Genomic DNA, 19,477 nt, shown 5'->3' on the forward strand with positions numbered 1-19,477 from the left:
TTCACTTTCGGTTACTTCCCACACTTAAACTCACACGTTGTCAACACATGGTGACTATGGTACATTTGGCTTGGCCTCCCTTAAAACTATTCTCTTTTTTTGTTTGTTTGTTTGTTTGTTTGTTTGTTTTAATTTATACAGTAAAGATAAACCTCAGAATATGTAATTTCAGATGGCACACAGGAGCACAGGAGTAATTAAATGCAGGCTTATGAATTAATACAGCAAAGTAATATAGCAAAGAGTACAAACAAAAGTATATTTTCCACTTGTGTGACTTTCAGGACTGCCATTAGTCTTTGTGACCATTGTTAAGTAGATCAAACTGCAGGATCACTTTCTGATCTGTCTAGATTCCAATCAAACACAATCAGACATGTTTGTCTATGACTGTGACTTTGTCTATTAACTATTTATATCCCACTTTACTGTCTTAGAGACCACTGACAACTGTAGCTACGGTTAAATCCATCTCCGTGACAGGAAGTGGAGACCTCCCCTCTGTAAGCTGCTGAAGGAGTAATCCACCGCAGTGTACTGAACGGGACTCTGCATGCAGTTTGTGCTGTTGACAGCTTTTCAAAGGGTCACGTCAACCATATATCTGCAAAAATAAGGCAAGATTAATATGTTGAGTGTTTCTTATTTTGGGGTTAAAGCAAACAGGTTGTGGGGAAAACAACACTACTTTTCCAAAGTTGGAGTTTCTTAAATACTGCTATTACTGGAGTGAAAGCTTCATGAAAGCCAGACTGTAGTCCTTTAAAAGTCATATGATGATCTTTAAAAACACGTTATCCTTACAGTGGGTGAACGTAACACAAAAAACACAACAGAGCAATACAATAATCACTACTTTATTACACGGATTAATATACAAAAGTTAATCTGTCCTACAGAGGATACAGGGAAGCATGACGTAGGCACACAGTATAAGGATGGCTGCAGATAACTGGCAGTTTCAACGTTGACTGGTACACATACAATTAGTCTGTACTGATTTAGTCAAGTCAGTCATGCATTATTCTAGAAGTACGCACTTTTTAGCCACGTCATACGTTTGTTTAGAAAAACATTAAAAAGGCACTTGTGTGGCAACAATATAATACTTGTTGAACATGTCAACATTTGATCTCTAATAACATTTCGTCATGTCGTTTTCTCTCGTCTGGAGGTAACATCATGCCAAACTGCATTGAAAAATCTGCATTTCATGAAATTTGTCTCAGTCTATACATCTGAGCCATCGCGCAGCTCCGACTTCAGTTTCAACTTTCAATTTCAGCTAATCACCGTGTGACATTTTAGTGGAGGTTGTAGTCAAATGTATAAATATTTGCATGAAGCAAAATATCCTTTAATATTACACGTGACATGTTTTCATGTGGAAACTCTGGATTCAGAAGAAGTCAGAAAGTCAAGAAATTAATTGGCAGATTTTTGAAAGAAGTTTGGTACGACTTTCCAAAATGAGTCCATAGTTGCATTAAAAACTACAAATTTAGCTCTAATATCTTCTCATACATGTTGGTAAAAACAGTACATTTTTAAATTACTTTTTAATTTGTACTATCAAACATAGGCACAAATGTAAACATGTTTTTAATCTATGGCAAGGCAGAACCAGAAACACTGTTCCACAGGAAACCATGATGTATTTAAGTCAATGTTCATGTTTTATCAAAAAATGCTGTTAAGGAGTACTGTGACTGTTTCAACACTTACAAAAAACTAAGAGTGTTAAAATGGATGCAAAGGTGCTGTTATACATCTCTCAAGTGGTCAAATCCAAGGGTCCTACTGCCGCAGACACAGAGGCCAACAATACAGATAATCTTAGTTTACACAACTGGGCTAAAGACTATTTTCATCGTTATCCTTTTTCCACTTTTTTGCAGGCTAACATTGATTGGTTCAGGGCCATATGCCCATATGTGCTTCTCGAGATTGTTAGTACAAAGAACGCGACGCTTTTGGAGCTTAAACAGCTTTAGAGTAAAACACATGCAGGTCGTTTTTCCTCTTAACACTATAAATGTAACCCATGTTCGAGTAAAAAAGAAAAAAAAAAACTACATGGAAAACTCGTGTTTGGCAGTCGTATACAGTCACTAAAGTGAAATCTCAGACAACACATTTCAGCATGTAGAATATCTTTAGCACTATGTAAACAATTCTAGTATTGATCACAGTGTTTCAACAGGGCGTGTCATACTGTATTTACGATGTAGGCCTTTAAGCTGTTCACTCTGCAGCATTACAGTTAACCCTTGTACAGCAAATGTGGGTGAGAACACATGACGAAGTGGAATGTAAAGCCGCTGCGTTTAAGCTACAGAACTGAAAGCTTGTCTGAGGTTTGATGTCGACGACCTCTTCAAAATTAAATTCTATACAAGAGTGATACATACATGTACATGAAAGTGTAGTCTCGATAAAAATGAATATAAAAACAACCCCTCATTTTAATGTGTGCGACTTTAGAGCCACAGTGCGATGAAAATCTACGGAGCAGTTGACTCTGGAAATGAAAATGCAAAACCTGGCTTTAAAAAGCACATCAGCTGGATCACTTGTTGTTAATTTGTGCTAAAGTTACTGTGGAAAATGGGATAAAACCAGCTTTTTGTAATGACCTACTGTATGGAGCATCCCCGCACAGACAGAAATCTTAATGTAATTCAGGTAAAAACACCACCAGAGGGCGACAGACTGGAGACTCTCTGCTTTCTGGCCTCATCAGAGTCCACACTGCTACAATTAAATGGAATAACTGTGCAATGACACATATAATACTGTTGGTAGGTTTTTCTGTTTCATGTTGCAGTTGACCACACGTGCAGGCTGACCTCTGTCTGTCCACTGTCTTGTCTTTCCCAGGTGTAAGACACCGTGAGCATCGTGGACAGCGTGCTGTGCTGTGCTGTGCTGGTGGGGTCCGTGGTGCTGAGGGAAGTCATCTCATCAGCCTCTGCTGGCACTAGCAGCACCTCCTGGCGGGCGGAGCGGGCTGCCTGGTGAGTTTAAAGGACTCGTTGCTCTCCACCTCAGGGTTTTCCAGGGGTGGAATCTGTTTACCTAAACACACAGCGCAGGGGCATTTAACTCTTTCAAGCATGTCAAGTGTTGCATTACTACCACTGTGATGTATTTGGCAGTGCATCCTCGTAAACATCCACTACAAGTAGCCATGAAACAAAATATGATCTATCTGCAAGCCAAAGCACAACACCAGGAGTACAGCTCAGCCTAACACAGTACACACTGTAAGACCAAGACATGCCAACTCCACAAAGTTATTCAGATGAGAGAGATATTTCTAAACTAACATTAATAAAAAGATATTTAATGGCATTTGTCTTTCCCACATTATGGCAGAAACCTGCAAAGCTGAAGAAATGACAGCAGTAAAGGCACATTGACAAACCACCAAAAGTCCTTAGCAACACAAGCAGGAAATGAGTCAGATTGATTTAGTCATCGGACTGATTTATTTTTTATTTATTTATCTTATTTTATTTTTTCTTGTGTCATACCATTAAACTGGTCCATCCCTTATGAGATTACATGGCATGTAAGGAAACAACGTATAAATACTGAAAGGCAGAATACGGAGAGGCGTCTCCAGCCTGTCTATGAGCACATGCAGACACATGTGACACAACACACAGTAAAGACGTGGAACCTACTGATTTTCTGAAAGAGCTCCTCAACATTGACAGCATTTCTGGCACTGGTCTCGATGAAAATAGCTGCAATTGATTCAGCAAACTCCTTAGCTTCCTTCATAGGAACTTCCCTGTGAAACAGAGGGACACTCATGTGCGTGGAGCGTGGAGGGAGGTTCACAGTTAACAAGGGTTCCATAAATAATCAGCATTTCATCGTCAGTGACTTCCACATCTCGAGCAGGTTTGCTCTGAGGTCTGCTACAGAAGACCAGACATGAAAGAGGGGTCAAGGTTTAACACTGAATGCTTTAGTTTCCCCTGTGCTACATTAGTGTGGCATCACCGTCCACAGAGCGAGCAGACGGAACAAAAATATGCCCAGACAGGACCGTGTGTACAAGTCCACTGCCATACTTTGAGACTGATGGTGGGCAGCAGGGACAGTGTTTAAAAATGGTCAAAGAGATACTGGAAAGTGTCTTAGGGATACATTTATCAATGTTTTGGAGGCATTTCTGTAGCTTTGCTGCAGTCAGCAGTTAAACAAAGAACAATCTGCGGTTTAAGTTCATTCTTTTTTTCATTAATGAAGTTATTGAGAGTGTGCAGAACAAAGTATTTGTCAGTTGAGTGAATATTTCTAAAGCCTCAGCTGGTTTCCACAGCCAGCCCTGCTCCAGTCATCTTACCAGACAATTGAAGATCACAATGGCAATTATTGAGACAGGATATTCTTGGCACAGTGGACTTGACGTGAGCTACGTAACAGGTATAACAAGAAGATTACCTTCTTGTTTTGTTCACAGTGATGAGTCTCAGCTGTGAACAAAGACACGGACGACTCGTTTGCTAAACCTGAAAGAGCGCGCTGTGCTGAGAGTCTTAAAAGGAAGTGATGCAGTGAAACGAGAGTCAGAGCTGAGACCGCAGTGACTGTGGAGGCGAATGATGAAGCAACACAGAGAAAGGGCATTTCTGCCAACGGGAGAGTGGTTCATGTTCTAGAACACCTAGTAGATACAGCATGTGACCGAGAACCCGAGAGTCTGGGAAAACTCACCTGATGTCTCCTAAATCATTCTTGTTCCCTGCTATGGCTACAACGATGTCCTCTGGACCGTGCTCTTTCAGCTCCTTCACCCACTTCTTCAGTGTCTGGAAAGAGTCCTGAACAACAAGAACACACGGCCCAACATTTTCTACAACTTGTGTCACACATTCACCGCGCTGGATGGTGTTTTTCAGACGAGTTTCCATTAACAGACCAGGAAAGAATGGCATTTGTAGGTCATGGAAGTAAAGCATCCCAGAGTGATGGAAAAGTAACTGAATTTTACATCAGGCTCATGGTGTGAAAGCAGCTTCTTCTCTGCTCCGGTGGTACAGTGAGGGTGAAGGGCTGCTGCAGCCCCTCAGAGAGCTGTCAGGCTTTCAGTCCAGGATTCTGTCATCTGGTCTGGGTTAAGGAACATGATGAAACCACTGACGCCGCCACCACCCACCTCAAGTTTAATTTACGGTCTCTGCTTTGACTTAAAGAAAAAAAAACGTTGTTCTTACCAGTTTAGTAATGTCATACACAATGACGGCAGCAGCCGATCCTCTGTAGTACATTGGAGCTAATGAGTGAAACTAAAAAAAGACAACACATTTACAGGAGTCAGTCAATATATCCGATCAAATCTCATTTACATAGTACAGATGTCACCCCAAATGCTTTTTAAAGATGACTTCAACAACAGTGTATGGCCATTCAAAGTGAGCACAGACACGTGTTAGCCCATGAAAGTCGAACACAGCACGCTGTACTGTGAGCAGACTATGTCCATACATTCTTCAGAGATGAGTGGCCGACGGAAAGTTTCAGCTCCTCGTGAACGTTGCTCCACTGTTAAGAAGAATGTTCTTATAGAGAACTGTTTACAGCCTCTAAATACTATATACAAACTGTATTTAACTGTACCTTTAAGAGTTTTCACTAAAAAGGCTTTTGTTTGCATGACACCAAAATCCAATATTTATATCATTAAGGCCTTAGAAAACATGGTGAGCGTGTTTTCTTCACCAAGAAACATCCAAATCTTTAGTTTAATGTTTCAAAACCTGCTTCACCTCGCAGTCCTCTCGTCTTTTACTGGAGCACTTCACAGCACGTCAACACCACCAACTGTTAATATGCATCACCACCGACTGCAGTCAGCACAAACGAACATCCCATCATCCCTCTGCCCTCCCTCCCCCTCGCGGCAATACAAGCAATAAGGACAATAAGGAGGCCTGCTCTTCAAAACACTGCACTACAGAACCACAGTACAGCGTCTTTACGCTGCACTTTCTCTCTTGGTTGTTCTATATTGAGAGTTTTGACTGTGTCTTATGTTGTTCCCAGATGTTTATGGTAGATGATGTGGTAAATTACAGTCAGGTGTGATGAGTATAATATTCGTCACACAGATAACGCAGATTTTAAAAAGGTATAAGGTTAAAGATACGCCCACCTGTTGAAGGTCACTCCAAACAAATACGGGGCAGCATATCACCAGCTTACTACAATCTTTGGCTGCAGCTACTGGCTGCCGTTAGCTAGTTAGCTCAGTTAGCCGTGCAGTAATAGTGGCCCTATTAACTGAGTGAGTCTTCCCGGACCAGGAGCTCAGAGCACTGCAGCCGGACCAGGACAGGACAGCCTCCAAGACTGACAGAGGCCCGTCTGACCACAGGGATGACAGTGCCGAAGTGATTTATAGTGACTCTGACTCCGAGGAGGATGGAGACATAGCAGGCGGAAACAAAAGAGGAGCGAGAGGGAGGTCGGGCCTCAGCAGCATGGAGAGCCAGAATATTTCATAATAATAAAATTTGTTTGTGTAGCACTTTTCTTACCAAAGTGCTTCGCAGAGAAAAAACAGCGTACAAACAACTTACGTCTAACTCGGTAACAACAGTTTATTTCCACCAAACCAGAGCTGATGATCATTGGAACAGTTCAGACAAACCAAGACGGTTTTGTTGAGTTTTATTTTGTTTCAAGTCTGAATGACGTGCAGAAGTGAAGTGAAACTTGTATTCAGACGGTGTACAGTTATACGGCTCCTTTCTTTACATTTATTTGACTAAAAGAGCAGAGAAAGCTTGTGAAATGTCACAACCTCAGCACTCACATACTCTCCCAGCTAAAACTCAACTATCACCTCATGAGGCACAAAGTGGTGTGAGGAGACAGGACGGGCCGGGACTCGAAGCTGTCTCAGAAGTAACATCAGAACTGTTAGTTCTTCACATTCTGTCCATAATGCAGGTTCATCTTTTGAATGTTTTAGGTTCTGGCCGTGTCTTCCACACTGCACCTTTAAACCCTGGTTACAGATGTTTCAAGGAATCATTTTCACGCACAGGCAGAAAAAAGCTCGCACTAATTTTCCATGCTGTAAGCAGGTCTGGAAACCTTCACACCCCCACCGCCGCCTCAATTAAATGAATCACTGTGATGATACCACAGTGAACTTTGAACCTTAACTAAATCATCCTATTTCATGCCTAATAATAACTTTATGTCATGAGGACGACTGACAGTGAAATGATTGTGTCACTGCTTCCTCATGAAAAATGTAACGGAAAATTAACTTTTCCAGAAACGTGACTCATAGAGTCATGTGTGTTAACTTAAAGCTAACAGTAAGTAAATGAGGAGTTTCTGTAGTGAGCGCGCTCACCCGTTCCTGTCCGGCTGTATCCCAGATCAGAAATTTGTGCAGTTCGTTCCCACATGGCACGGTTTTGGTTAGGAAAGATGCTCTGTGGATGATAAAGATCATTTCACAACAATGCTGTTCTTTAAAAAGGCACAACAGGAAACAAATCAGTCCAAGTCAGCAGGAAACAAACAAGATGTCTGACAGTGAACTAGGGTTGGTCAGAGGCCCACACAACAACCGCCAAACAAGAAAGGGCCAACACTGTAGTAACAATGATTAGGTGGGCTCGAACGTTTGTTTAGAGATGACTTAAAGGGACAGTTCACCCCAAAATCACAAATACCAAATCAAAGCCTGGTCTGACGATGCTAACCTGTGGAGATTATCTTGCACCTAACTGATACTGCTAGCTAATGCAACAGCTGAGCAGAGGAGGGCGCCATTCATGTTTCCGTCCTGTGAGCCTCTCCTGCATGAGGAGACGCAGGCTACTGCTGCTCTCTGATAAGAGAGGAGACAAGAAGGCTAATCCATTTTTCAGACAGCAGAGTTCTTATTATTCCCTCTGTAAATCAAACTGTTTATCTTAAAATGTCTCTTTGTGAGGAGATTGAAGATCTGATTACTGTGGTCAGTTATAATCGTACCAACATGTCAGCTGACCTCAGCACTAGCATGAGAGATTTCATTTTAATTTTCCGTTTATTGAGAATAATTTGCTTGGCTTGACGCCCCATGTAGTCCAACTGATTGAGACTGTTGCCACTTCAGATGTGATTGGACATGATTTGACATCAAAGCCTGACTTGAAGCATAACGTTTCTCTTGTCTGATTGATTTCTTTCCTGCTGTTTCACTGTCTTCTGTGAGGTGTACCACAAAGCTTACCCTATTGTGGGACTTATGTTGTGGTCAAAATGGTCCTGGACGAATCGGCAGACAATGCTGGATTTCCCAACTCCAGTGTCCTGGAAGCAGAAGTTTGCACATCAGTCACAGCACTCTGGACAGATTCACTACATTGATCCCCATTGGTTAGCCAACTGCCTGGTCACATGGCCACCCTATCAGATCCTGACTGGCCATGAACTCCACTACTAGCTCTGAATTTAAGGTTAACATTACTTGCAGGACGGCACGCTGCATCTCCCAATCACCTAAATATCAGATAATTCAACATGAAAGCTTGCATGTCATTTATGCTCCATGTCATTCTGGTGATCCAAACATAACAACAGCTCTTCTCCATAAACTCCCCTACAGATCACACAGATAATCATGTGTACCCCTCCAGTCCAGAGGCTAACAAACGATTGGTAAAAACAGTTAAACGTTTGTTGTTGAAATACTTGTCAGCGGCCCTGTGGCGGAATGCAAAGGCCTGGTAAACGTTGAAGTGGCTCTTAAAGAAACCACTTCCCCTTTACCCCATTGATCAAGCACATCTGTGTCGTCCAAGCTGTCCGTGAACGTCCCGGTCACCGTCTATTTAAAGGCACCGCGGTGTTTTGCTAACGCAGCAGGAAATCTAACGGCCGGCACGTAGCGGTCGGTCTGGGGATGACGTAATGGATGATAAACTGTCAAAGCCGTTAAAAAATGAAGACAAAAACTTGCTGGAAAGTGCAATTAATCGATTAAACGATGAAAAACGGACGAAGACGATGAGGAAATAAACGTTAGACGACCGCTGCGCCCACCGGCCGATTAGCTGCTGGTTTTCAGTCAACTAGCAATCAATAGTTAAAATGTTAAGTTTTCAGACAAGGAGCAACACGATTAAAAAATAACCGACATTTAGCGAGACTTCGTGTCATCTGGACTCACTAAACTTCTGTCATCGTCAACATGTTGTCGGTTAGTTAGACTCGCAGCAGACAGAAGGAATTTCCCCCAAAGTGGATCAACAAAACATCTCCCACTTACCCCCAGAAGGCAAACTTTGAGCTCCCTTATGGCCATGGTAGGTTGTGAAGGTTTTTAAATCATTGTTTGTCAGTGTTCACTCAGTGTCTTTGTCCCGTCATGCTTGAAACTCAGATTTTTTTCCCTTCTTCTTGGATAAAAGAGAAACCCAGCCCCTGAGACAGACAGACAGACAGGGTGACCATCTACTCTAACCTAGTGTCAAGTGGTGTCGCTGACAAGTAGAACTTCCGCTGGTGGCTTTCAAAATAAGACCCGCAGCGCCTCATATGCTCCATATTGCGAATTTCCTTGAGAAGAATAGTCTCCTTGGTGTAATTATAATTATTGTTTTCCATAAAAATCCAAATAACTTAATTTAAAAGATCTTAAAACTAAACTCTTTCCCCATAGTATTTCAACCTGTAATTCGAAGTTCTTTACATATGAGCACTAGAGGCTTCAGATTTTTACATCACAGTTGCAATTCATAAAATCATGCCTGTACATAGATAACATCAATGCACTTTTAAGGGAAAAATTCCCCCTGCAGGCAATGCATATGAAAATTGCCTTCTAGTCTGAAAGCATGCACAGATGTTATTCTTCTCTAACATCCATGTGAGGTAATGATATGCAAAATACTACACATTTTACTGATGGAATAAAAATCATCTTCACAGACAAGGTCATTGTGTTTCAGTAAGGAAGCTTTGAAACTAGATATGAATTTACTCATCCATAAATGAACTAATTCCCACGTGAGACAAAAGAGACAAACTGCAACAAATTGCAGATTAAGGTCAGCCCGCCACGAACTTCTCTATTTTCTATCCAGTTAAAGTAAAGGTACACTTTAATTTTGAAATCAAGTTTACTTACATCCGGTCTCTTTCTCGCTGATTTTGTGCAACTTCACGCTGCTTCTTTCCAAATCGGAAACCGTTTAAAGCAATGACCAAAAAAAGTCGGGTGGTTCCACTATCTCTGAGCTATTAAGACTTGATTCTGAGTTAAAAACCCAACAAGGACGCGCCTCACTTCCGCATCATGGATGCACAGCTTTTATTTCCAGCCTCATTAGGCTGGGAGAGGGGAAAGTATTCAGAGAATGTGTAATGGAAAATAGGAAGTGCTAAATATGGACCACACTTCCAGCCAACATAGTTGAGCAAAAAGGTAAACATTTGGCTGTGTATCAAAGACAGATTCAGATGAGTTATTCGGATCGACACTTTATTCTTCACAGCATTATTCTGTCTGCAACAATAAGCTGCAAAAGCTTGGAACAATATGAAAATAACCTCATGAGAAGCTTCTGAACACAATCAAGCGTTTATCTGTTTCAGTCACAGGATTAATAACAAGTTGAATCATGAGTCCAGATGAGATTGATTTGATTTGCTTGTGACCAAAGCAGGGCAGTCACACTAGCATACTCCATACAGGTCATTAATAATAATAATAAAAAAAAAAGAAACATAAGAGCTGAAAATACAGTATGTTTGCAATTTTACAATAATATACACAAACAGTAAGTAAGTCCGGTCATGCCTTTGCTCTAAATATCACTGAACGATGACAGCACTTTGTAACAGTCATGGATCAGCCGTGAAATGAAATGATTGACTTGTAATCTTGAGTTTTTTCTTACTCACTTCCAACTGATGCCACGAACAACAGCTCATCACCAATAACGCATTAAGAGTTACAAAAAAAACGCCCGTGTCTCCGCGCGCGTTTTGGCGACAAGAAGCATAACTACAGATCTGTTATTCCATCATAAAACTGCACTAACGTCGTTTGCCATGTTTCCTTCTTTGTGCAAGACAGGCAGAGATAACAGAGAAGATGATTGCACTACAGAGCAAATGTCGTTTGACCGTGTGACGGTAACGACCCTGCCCTCCCAGCTGTTTGTCCACACGTCGCAGTGATCAAAGTACTTTTGTCATCCACTGGTCGGCTGCAACGCCACAGTGTTTATGTGCATCTGCTGTTCAGAGAAAAGAAAGCATCTACAATGTATTTATACACATATCCATATATTACTAAAAAGCTGAGATTTAAAATCAACGTACTTCTTGAACAGTCATCCGTATTCTTCAGAATACTACTTAAATATATAATATATAGACAGACCAATCGTAAATTCTTCATTATTCAAAGAGCTTTTGTATTAGTGGTTCTCTGGGGAGGCGGATCCAGTCTGGCATCTTCAGTTATGGCACAGTTGTCTCTGTCCTTACAGGTCAAATTAGCCTCTGGGTAACGGGCACAGTGAGATACAGGAACTGAGATTACATCTGGTCTATTCTCACTTCTTCGGCCTTTACCAGCAGAAAATAAACTTTGTCATGTACTGGCAAGGCGCCTACCTCCATCCCCTTACCTGCTTTCTGACTCCTTTCACCCTCCCCTGCCCCCCCGCCCCCCCTTACAGGCTTGGCACTGTGATTTTGATAAAATGCTCGTCTCTCTCAGCAGTAGCCAGTTGTCACCGCAGCAGCTACTCTACTTGTCGTTTTTTTGTGTTTTGCATTGGAAAATGGGAAACAAGGTATTTGATTTCCACAGACAGGGTAACAGATTCTTCCATGGCGGCCACTCAGTGGACACGATTACTGATGAACCCACGGATCCAGCAAAGTGAAATCTCCAGTGGATAACGAGTGACGCTACGGGACAACTGACCAGCGGCAGAGACGTACAGCAGCACAGAGCCACCGATGTGTCGCCGATGTGGCATCTCACATGTTGGTGTCTCTCCTGTCTTTGCTCGGTGAGGGCTTCGAAGGATCCTTCGCCACCTTGCCGTTGGCCGAGGCAGCGGCGTCTGCACCGGCGGCCACCACCGCCACCGCGGCCGAGCGTTTGGTTTGCTCCTCGCCGCGGGGCTCTGGGCTGGGCTGCGCGGGCGGGGCCTGCTCGGCCGGCGGCTGGACGGTCAGTTCCTGCTGCAGTTTGTGGCTCTGCAGGAGGCGAAGCTGGACGCGGAGCTCCAAGATGGCTTCCTGCTCCTCATGGATGGCCTGGTTCAGGTGGGTGTTTTTGTTCTACAGGGCGTTAAAAGCACACACGGCGCTTAAGAAAAGTTCATCTCTGGTAATATTTACAGAGAAAATCTTCATCCGATATTTGCTCAGAAAGAAAGTTTATAAACAAAGTGATATTCTAAAGTGTACTTTCAGACTTCCACACTTCACGTACGCCTAACGTCCTTCTCACCTCCAGTTCCTCGTTTTGCTTCTGCAGGTCTTCAAGAATCATCTGCAGCTCTTCCTCGTCTTCACTCTCACTCTCACTGTCTGATGAATATTCCTCCGTCTCGCTGCGGCCCTGCTGCCGGCTGAGGAGCACAACGCTGGGTTACCACTCAGACCTTTAGTCCACGCTGTGACGTCACACGACACCAGATTTAGGACCTCCTGTCTTACCTCTGTATGTCTGCAATCTCTGCTCGCAGTCTCTCGATTTCCTCCTTCTCCGTAGCAATCTGTCTGCGAAGCACCTGCTCCAGAGAGATCAGCTCCTCCTGCTCTGTCAGGATCTCATTTTCCTGATGATGGAGAGGAAACACGAGATTATTCCATCTCAGGCCGACATACACAGAGATTGGTTAGAGTTGAATCTAAGTGGACGATCTGTAGCACAACTTTTGTTGGTCAAAACACATTCATGTACGTTTGTGTGTGACTCACCTGTGCTAAGAGGAGGTTGATGACTTCCTCTTCATTCTCAGTCATTTCCTCCTTTGAAACATCTTCCTTTGAGAGGCTTGCTATCTCCTGGGCTATCTTACTCTCACACTCCTACAAGGCCAAAGCGGGAAAGACACGGGAATAAATCACAACAGTCAAACAACTTAATCCATCAGACCGTATCAGAGAGGTGTTGATTCGTGTCTGTGGTCATTTCAGAGGCTGTTCTTTGTGGTATGGTTGTACTGGATTGCATCATAAGGTGTTCTTCGTATTCTGACACCGTATGCATCAGTACAGAAATTACAAACGAGTGCAGAGCTCTTGAATAAAAGCAGCTCATTATGTTTATGTACATTAGCCTACACTGGAAATTCACATCAGTGCTGTGACTCAACAGGCGACATCTCGTAATATGTGGGTACGACTGTTCTTGCTCTTGTTGAATTACATGAAAAAACATCCATCAGCATGCATGCATGCAGTATCCAGACACAACTCACCTGACGTTTGGCCTCCCTCAGCTTGCGTTTTAGAGCAGTCAGGATCCTCTGAACCTCCCAGAGTCGCTCCTCTTTAGACAAGTCCTTCACCCCCGCCTGCAGGTCCCTGTGCAGGCAGTTGAGCAGGAACTCCTAAAACACACGTCAAAATTTTGTTGACACTCCAAAACAACTTCAGATGAGTGCAACAGTCAGATAAGTCCTTAATTACAGCAGTCAGTGAAATAAGGTGCAGAGCTCAGCTGAAGGGAGAAGAAACTTTAGAGACGTCCTTCAAAGTTCAAAGCTGCTTATACAAAGTTAAAGTTGTCTGCACCAGGTGTGCGTCTCCAGTTTTTCGTTTGTTTTGCAGTGTTCACTGGCATGAAAATAAATGGCGGGAACGTCTGGCACATGGTGACAAAATATGAAGTCGCGGCACACAGAGAACCAGAGGCCAAGATAAAAATGAGCACTGCTGACTAGACAATGTAATATAAACAGAAAATGCTGACTTTGCTAAATTGCTGCTGCAATATTTTGTATCTACTTTGTAACACTTTAATCTCTACTACAAAAAAATAAAAAGATTTGGAAATATTTCAGAGTACTTCAAAGTAGCATATTTCTCAGAAGACGTCAGTTTACGTGCAAACTTTATCAAAGGTGTCGTAAAGCAGGTGCAAGAAGCTCACATTTAAGAAGCTGAAACCGGCAAAAACAGCTCATCTGGCTCTGTCCAAAACTTTAAAAAATCCACCTACCAGCACCTGAAACACTAATAACTCACATGTTATATCTGGTTTGTTTAATCCATAGAAAACAAGCTGCAGCGGGGCTGAGCCTACCTGTCGTCGAATCTCCTCTTTGATGCTCTCCTGGGTCTCGGGCAGCGCCGGCATCGTTGCCATGTTGGACCAGCGGAGGGGCCGCACCACCGGCTTCAGGACTACGTCTCCAAACAGCTCCCTCACGTGCGTGAAGAACATGTAAAGAACTCGGTTCCCAATCTGAACACAAGGTAAACAAATGAGGGAAGGCGTGGATTTACTGCATCCTGTCCTGCGTGTGAGATGGTGTTTGTATTTTACGTGTTAGACCGCAGAATGGAGACAAATCGCCTCGACATCACCTTCTCCACATCATAAATTCCTGCATATTTACTCAGCCTGATTACACTGACCGTGGGCTCTGCTCGTTAAATGAAAGAAGTGTCTATTTCACAGTGTTGTGGCTACTGCTGCTGTTGGTTGAGAATAAGTGGAGCAGCCACAGAGACGTCCCCTTTGAGAATATATTAGCTTCACTAAACTGGGCCAGGGTTTAGGAGATGAACTGACTGTTTGATCCAATAAAAACTCGGGCCTGCTGCTAAGGGAAGGTTTCTTATCTTTTAGGTACACAGCCTGAGCCCTAGATCCATTTTTCTATTTGATGTTTCCTTTGCATGCTGCTGTTGAATTTACTTCTTCATATGATCATTTCTCCCCACTTCCTTCCTTTGTTATCTTTTCCCATTCATCCCAAATTCCATTTACTCAGCTTCGTCCGTCCTTCCTCTCTGACCTGTATGGTTGGGTTGAGGACAATGGAGATATTCTGAATATTCATCTTGGTGTCCGCCTCCCTGACGATGACGTGGTCCATGTGCGTGACGAGCCAGGAGAGAAGCAGTCGGCTCTCCGCCGGCACCTCGGCCAGCAGCCTCTGGAACTCCGTCACCTTCTCGGCCTCCACCTGCCGTCCACAGGCGTCCTCGAAGCGCTGGGCCAGATCCCGGCCCAGCAGGTTCTCTGGCAGCTCGCGTAGGTACTGCTTCAGGAGGCTGGCAACCGTGTGGGGGTCGTACTCCTCCAAGCAGGGGCACTCCTCACGGTCATATGCTGCTTTCAACTCATCCACCTTGGACTTCATGCCTGCGAGGGACAGAATCTGATGTGAGTATCAATCAGACATGCAAAAATTGAGATACACTCAAGTACTACTTACATCTTTTATAACCTTTTGGATGGAAATCAACAGCCTCCTAAAGTTTCTGTACCTGAGACTCGGTAGATGCCTTCACACTTCATGCCATAGCTTTCAATGTAGTCCACACACTCTCTGAAGATGGCTGGCAGCTGGAGGCCATCATACAGAGCTGTCCTCTTGACAGCTTCAGCCAGAGGTGCTCCAAAGATGGGCCTGAAGGTGGGGACCTCCACTGGGACGGGCTCTGCCTCCGTTGTCGGTTTCTTCTTCTTCTTCTTCTCTTTCCATTGTTTGACCACGTCAGCAGCCGTCAGGTCCTTCGATTTCTTGTCCTTGGCCTTGTCCTCTTTGGGGCCCTTCTCCTTCACCTTGAAGTCCTTTTCCTTCTTCTTGGAGAAGCTGGGCTTCTTGAACACGTGGATTCCTTTGGAGCGCTTCATCTTGGACGGGCTCTCTGCTTCGTCTGCTGAACTGTCCTCCTGGAAGGCGGCGTAGCCTTCCGCTGTGAAAGTAAAACAAAGAGGCAAAAATAGGGTTAGATCTGAGGAGAGAAACACCCCTTGTTTCTTATCCTCCTCCTACGACAGGACCATAATAACAGTGAAATAGAAACAGGAAGAGAGATGTGTGAGAGAGAGAAGACAGCAAAGGAGGGGGAGAATGGGGACTTAGAAAAGAGGTCAGCCACCAATTTAGCATAGCTCCCACTGCACCTTACGCCTCTCCTCTCTAGAACAAGCTCAGTTAAAACATTTTTCCTGAGAGCAAACAGCTACAGGGTGGTGTCAAAGATAGTCATGTGGCTCTTCACAGTTTTGGTCTTCCTCTAGTTATCTGCACTCTGGGTTTCCCTGAAAACAGACCCCGTTTCTCTCACCACTGCCGGAGACACACCTTCACTGGGCTCTCTGGGTGTGCTCTGAAACTGTCCATCTCTTCCTCTCTCCCACCATACCCTGTTGTTAAAGCTAAACACAGTCATGGAAAAACCCTGATAGTAAGTGGACAATGAGCCTGACAACCCCTCAGTGAAAAACATTCTCAGTAGAGGAACATCTCTCACCGCTACAGCCAGCAACAGCCAGCCGGATGGAAAAGTAGGAAGCTCTCTCTCTCTTTCCTCAACAAATACTACTGAGAAGATCTTCAGCAACATTACAATTGTGTTCTGACCTGAGCTGCTCTTGGCGGCCTGAAGTCGATGACCTATATGTACTTGGCAGCTCCATCATGTTACAGGATAAGGACAGTAATATTCTACATATTTCTTACAGTCAGCAAATCCCGTTAATACAGTGCTGTGTAGCCCAAAAACGACTAAAACACTGTTTAAAAGCACATCAATGAACACATACCCTTTACCAGCAAAAATGCCGTCTTCATTACTTTACTCAATTACTTCTCATTTCCATGCTAACCACACAGTGATCAAGTGGACTGAGCATGCAAGATTGCCAAAATGCTACTACATTAGTGGATATTACATAACTATTAAGGTCTTACAGTGTATATTACAGTGTAGAAGAAGAAGAAGAAGAAAATACTCCTGAACATTGTTTTGTTATAGACATAAAGCCTTGAAAATGTCCAATGAGTGACCTCCTGCTTTTAGTCAAACTGTCAATAATAAACCTTCAAGCTCATTTCTTACTCCTTTTCTCCTTCTTCTTGAACTTGTTCTTCTTCTTGCTGTGCTCTTTGTCATCATCTGAGACGTAGGCGTCAGGCGCCTCGTGGTGATGGCCATCATGGGGTGGCGAAGGTTCCCCGGTGCGGTACAGTCCGGGGAACTTGGTGGGACTGATCTCCTCAGAGCTGGGGGTCCGTGCCACGCCCCCTGGGTGCTCAGCCCTGCGCTGCTCTGCAGGGCTGCTGCTGGGCGGCAGGAAGCACTCCGTCATGGCTGCTCTGGTCACTTCTGTGACTGGCACATCACCTCGCCATCACACCTGCAGCGGGCAGAAAAACAGGATGTGAACACATGAAAACCCAACGATCGACTTCTCCGGTCATCTCCTGTGGTCCAGTTTCCACGGACTGTGTAATTATTTGTTATCTGCACCTCTGAGGATTTTTCAAAGTTTTTAATTTTGCTTGTATATTTATTTTTGTTGACTTGCAGTAATACAGATCATATATACAGATGTAATGAATTACCGAAGGATTTAAAAAGCACAATCGAAGGACTGGACTAAGTTCGTTGCGGTGTGTTTTATATCTTCTCTCCATTTTTTTCCCTTGCTCTACTAAGGAGGACGCTCTTGCAAAAGAGATTTCAATCACAATGAGTCGGATTGAATGAAGGTTAAGAAAAAACTGCTATTCAGAGGCTCTACTAAGACCTGCTTAGCACCACAGAAGAATTCACAGTTTTGGTTTCAGCAATGGGAATTTCACATTGTTGAAAGCGTGTCAGGGCAGGTGGATTAGGGGAACAACACAGCTGTAACACACTTTAAACAATTAAACACTAAAAACTTAAAGCTAACACAATTAAAATGCAGGCAAGCTGTGGCAAATAAGTTAAAATCTGAAGCAGATCGGTTGATTAGTAGCCCTTCCCTGCTTCTACTTCTACTTCTTCTTCTTCCTCCCTTTATATTTTAATGATGTCTGTATGAACAGAACAGCTGCAACAGTAATGTCCTCCCAGCAGATGGGGCTCTGCTACATGTATGAACAATCACGTCCCCATGTCCTACTTCTAACACGCCAAATCTGACATCAAAACTGCAGTCCACCTCATCAGTCAGTCGGTAGCAGTGATTTATCTCAAAGTCCTGATGCCTATAAGCAGGAATGTGTTCATCTGGCGATCTGAATTCTCGCGAGAATAATCTGAAACAACACTACGGATGTCTCAGCTGTTTATGTTAAATTAAGCACAAAGGGAGCTGCTCAGCAGGCAGGTTGTACATGTTTTAGGAAGTAGGTGAAATTACGTAACAACTGGAAGGGTGTTGTGTGTTTTACAAAGATAGGATTGAATTTGCCCGACTTCTTATTTCAAGATGTCTCTAGAACAGACACCGGGTTGGAAAGCTCCCATTACGTATTTAATAAAAATAAGTCAAGTGGTTAGTTTGGTGCATTCACGGTTTACCCAAAAAATGCGCTGCAGTACAATAAACAAAATATGATAAATGATTAAAGCACGACAGCTTTACGTTCACTTAAAGTGTCCTAATTGAAGTTTGTACACAAACATTATGAATAAAATCTGCCTGTCTGACATCTTAATCTTTCTTCGCTGTGAGCACATTACCTATTTACTTGCTTTGTCCTGTTTCCAGAGGGAAACTAATCAAACACAACCAGTCACGTACCATTAACTTATTGCTAGAACACCCTCCTTAGCTTCTGTATTGATGGATTAAATCACATTTATATTAAAAACATTCACAAAGTAGAAGCTGTGCACCTCTGAATGGAGGGGCCCTTATGCTAACGGTAGTTCAGCTAGCTGCCAACCTGCTAAGCTAGCTGATTAGCTGGCCTCTCCGACACAATTAAAGCTGCCGTTTCGTCCCGACCAACCAAACATGAGATACATAGTTAGCTACATGTGCTAAACTCTATTTTGCAACCGCTCTGCTGCCGTTGAACACACAAATCACAAAAGAAAAGAAACTTTACCAAGTACCATCCCGTTCGGTCAGTTTCAGAGAGTGGCTTCCGGATGTCTGTATACTAAATAAACCCATCTGCGCTTGCGCGGCAGCCAAAGTGCATGATGGGAAACGTAGTTCAAAAGCAAACGCTATAATTTCTTTGCGCTTTCACCGCAAATGTATAATCTATGTAGGTTTCTTGGCCGAGGACGATCTGGAATTAATGAAGAATGTTTAGGCTGTGGTGTCGTTCTGATCTTAACCACAAGTCTGCTGCAAGACAAACTGTCAAACAACATTTTGAATAGCAACTATAATCTTAATTTGGTGAAACCACTTGCTATTCTGAATCATGTGTACTTTCCCATCCGCTGTGGTTGGACTCAGAAGACCGGTGGTCATCCTGACATATGAAACACATTAGCCCTCTGATCTCTGTTG

At 43.3% G+C, this 19,477-nt stretch overlaps 2 protein-coding genes across 2 annotated transcripts; both read right to left on the reverse strand.

Annotated features, from left to right (window-relative positions):
• Positions 1-839: 839 nt before the first annotated feature.
• rab31 (RAB31, member RAS oncogene family) lies at positions 840-9,511 on the reverse strand. The gene is made up of 7 exons (XM_076745648.1): positions 9,293-9,511; positions 8,255-8,334; positions 7,385-7,466; positions 5,232-5,303; positions 4,732-4,838; positions 3,690-3,799; positions 840-3,078 (listed from the first exon to the last, which is right to left on the reverse strand). The coding sequence occupies exons 1-7, from the start codon at positions 9,326-9,328 to the stop codon at positions 2,981-2,983; spliced, it is 585 nt and encodes a 194-aa protein (XP_076601763.1). The 5' UTR covers positions 9,329-9,511; the 3' UTR covers positions 840-2,980.
• A 975-nt stretch (positions 9,512-10,486) lies between these two features.
• Positions 10,487-19,168, reverse strand: ralbp1 (ralA binding protein 1). The gene is made up of 10 exons (XM_076745389.1): positions 19,062-19,168; positions 17,077-17,374; positions 15,496-15,927; positions 15,021-15,370; positions 14,303-14,464; positions 13,476-13,607; positions 12,973-13,083; positions 12,709-12,830; positions 12,500-12,620; positions 10,487-12,327 (listed from the first exon to the last, which is right to left on the reverse strand). Exons 2-10 carry the CDS (start codon positions 17,324-17,326, stop codon positions 12,022-12,024), a joined length of 1,986 nt encoding a protein of 661 aa, XP_076601504.1. The 5' UTR covers positions 17,327-17,374; positions 19,062-19,168; the 3' UTR covers positions 10,487-12,021.
• Positions 19,169-19,477: the final 309 nt, after the last annotated feature.

This window comes from Chaetodon auriga, chromosome 12 (assembly GCF_051107435.1).
Source record: "Chaetodon auriga isolate fChaAug3 chromosome 12, fChaAug3.hap1, whole genome shotgun sequence".
Lineage (NCBI taxonomy): Eukaryota > Metazoa > Chordata > Actinopteri > Chaetodontiformes > Chaetodontidae > Chaetodon > Chaetodon auriga.

Coding starts and splice junctions, on each gene's coding strand:
- rab31 (XM_076745648.1), bottom strand. CDS start 9,328: ATGGCCATAAGGGAGCTCAAAGTTTGCCTTCTGGGG. Junction 8,335..9,292: donor TCAAAGTTTGCCTTCTGGGG/GTAAGTGGGAGA, acceptor TTCTGCTTCCAG/GACACTGGAGTTGGGAAATC. Junction 7,467..8,254: donor AACATAAGTCCCACAATAGG/GTAAGCTTTGTG, acceptor TATCATCCACAG/AGCATCTTTCCTAACCAAAA.
- ralbp1 (XM_076745389.1), bottom strand. CDS start 17,326: ATGACGGAGTGCTTCCTGCCGCCCAGCAGCAGCCCTGCAGAGCAGCGC. Junction 14,465..15,020: donor TCCTCAACCCAACCATACAG/GTCAGAGAGGAA, acceptor CCTTGTGTTCAG/ATTGGGAACCGAGTTCTTTA. Junction 13,084..13,475: donor TGAGGGAGGCCAAACGTCAG/GTGAGTTGTGTC, acceptor TTGGCCTTGTAG/GAGTGTGAGAGTAAGATAGC.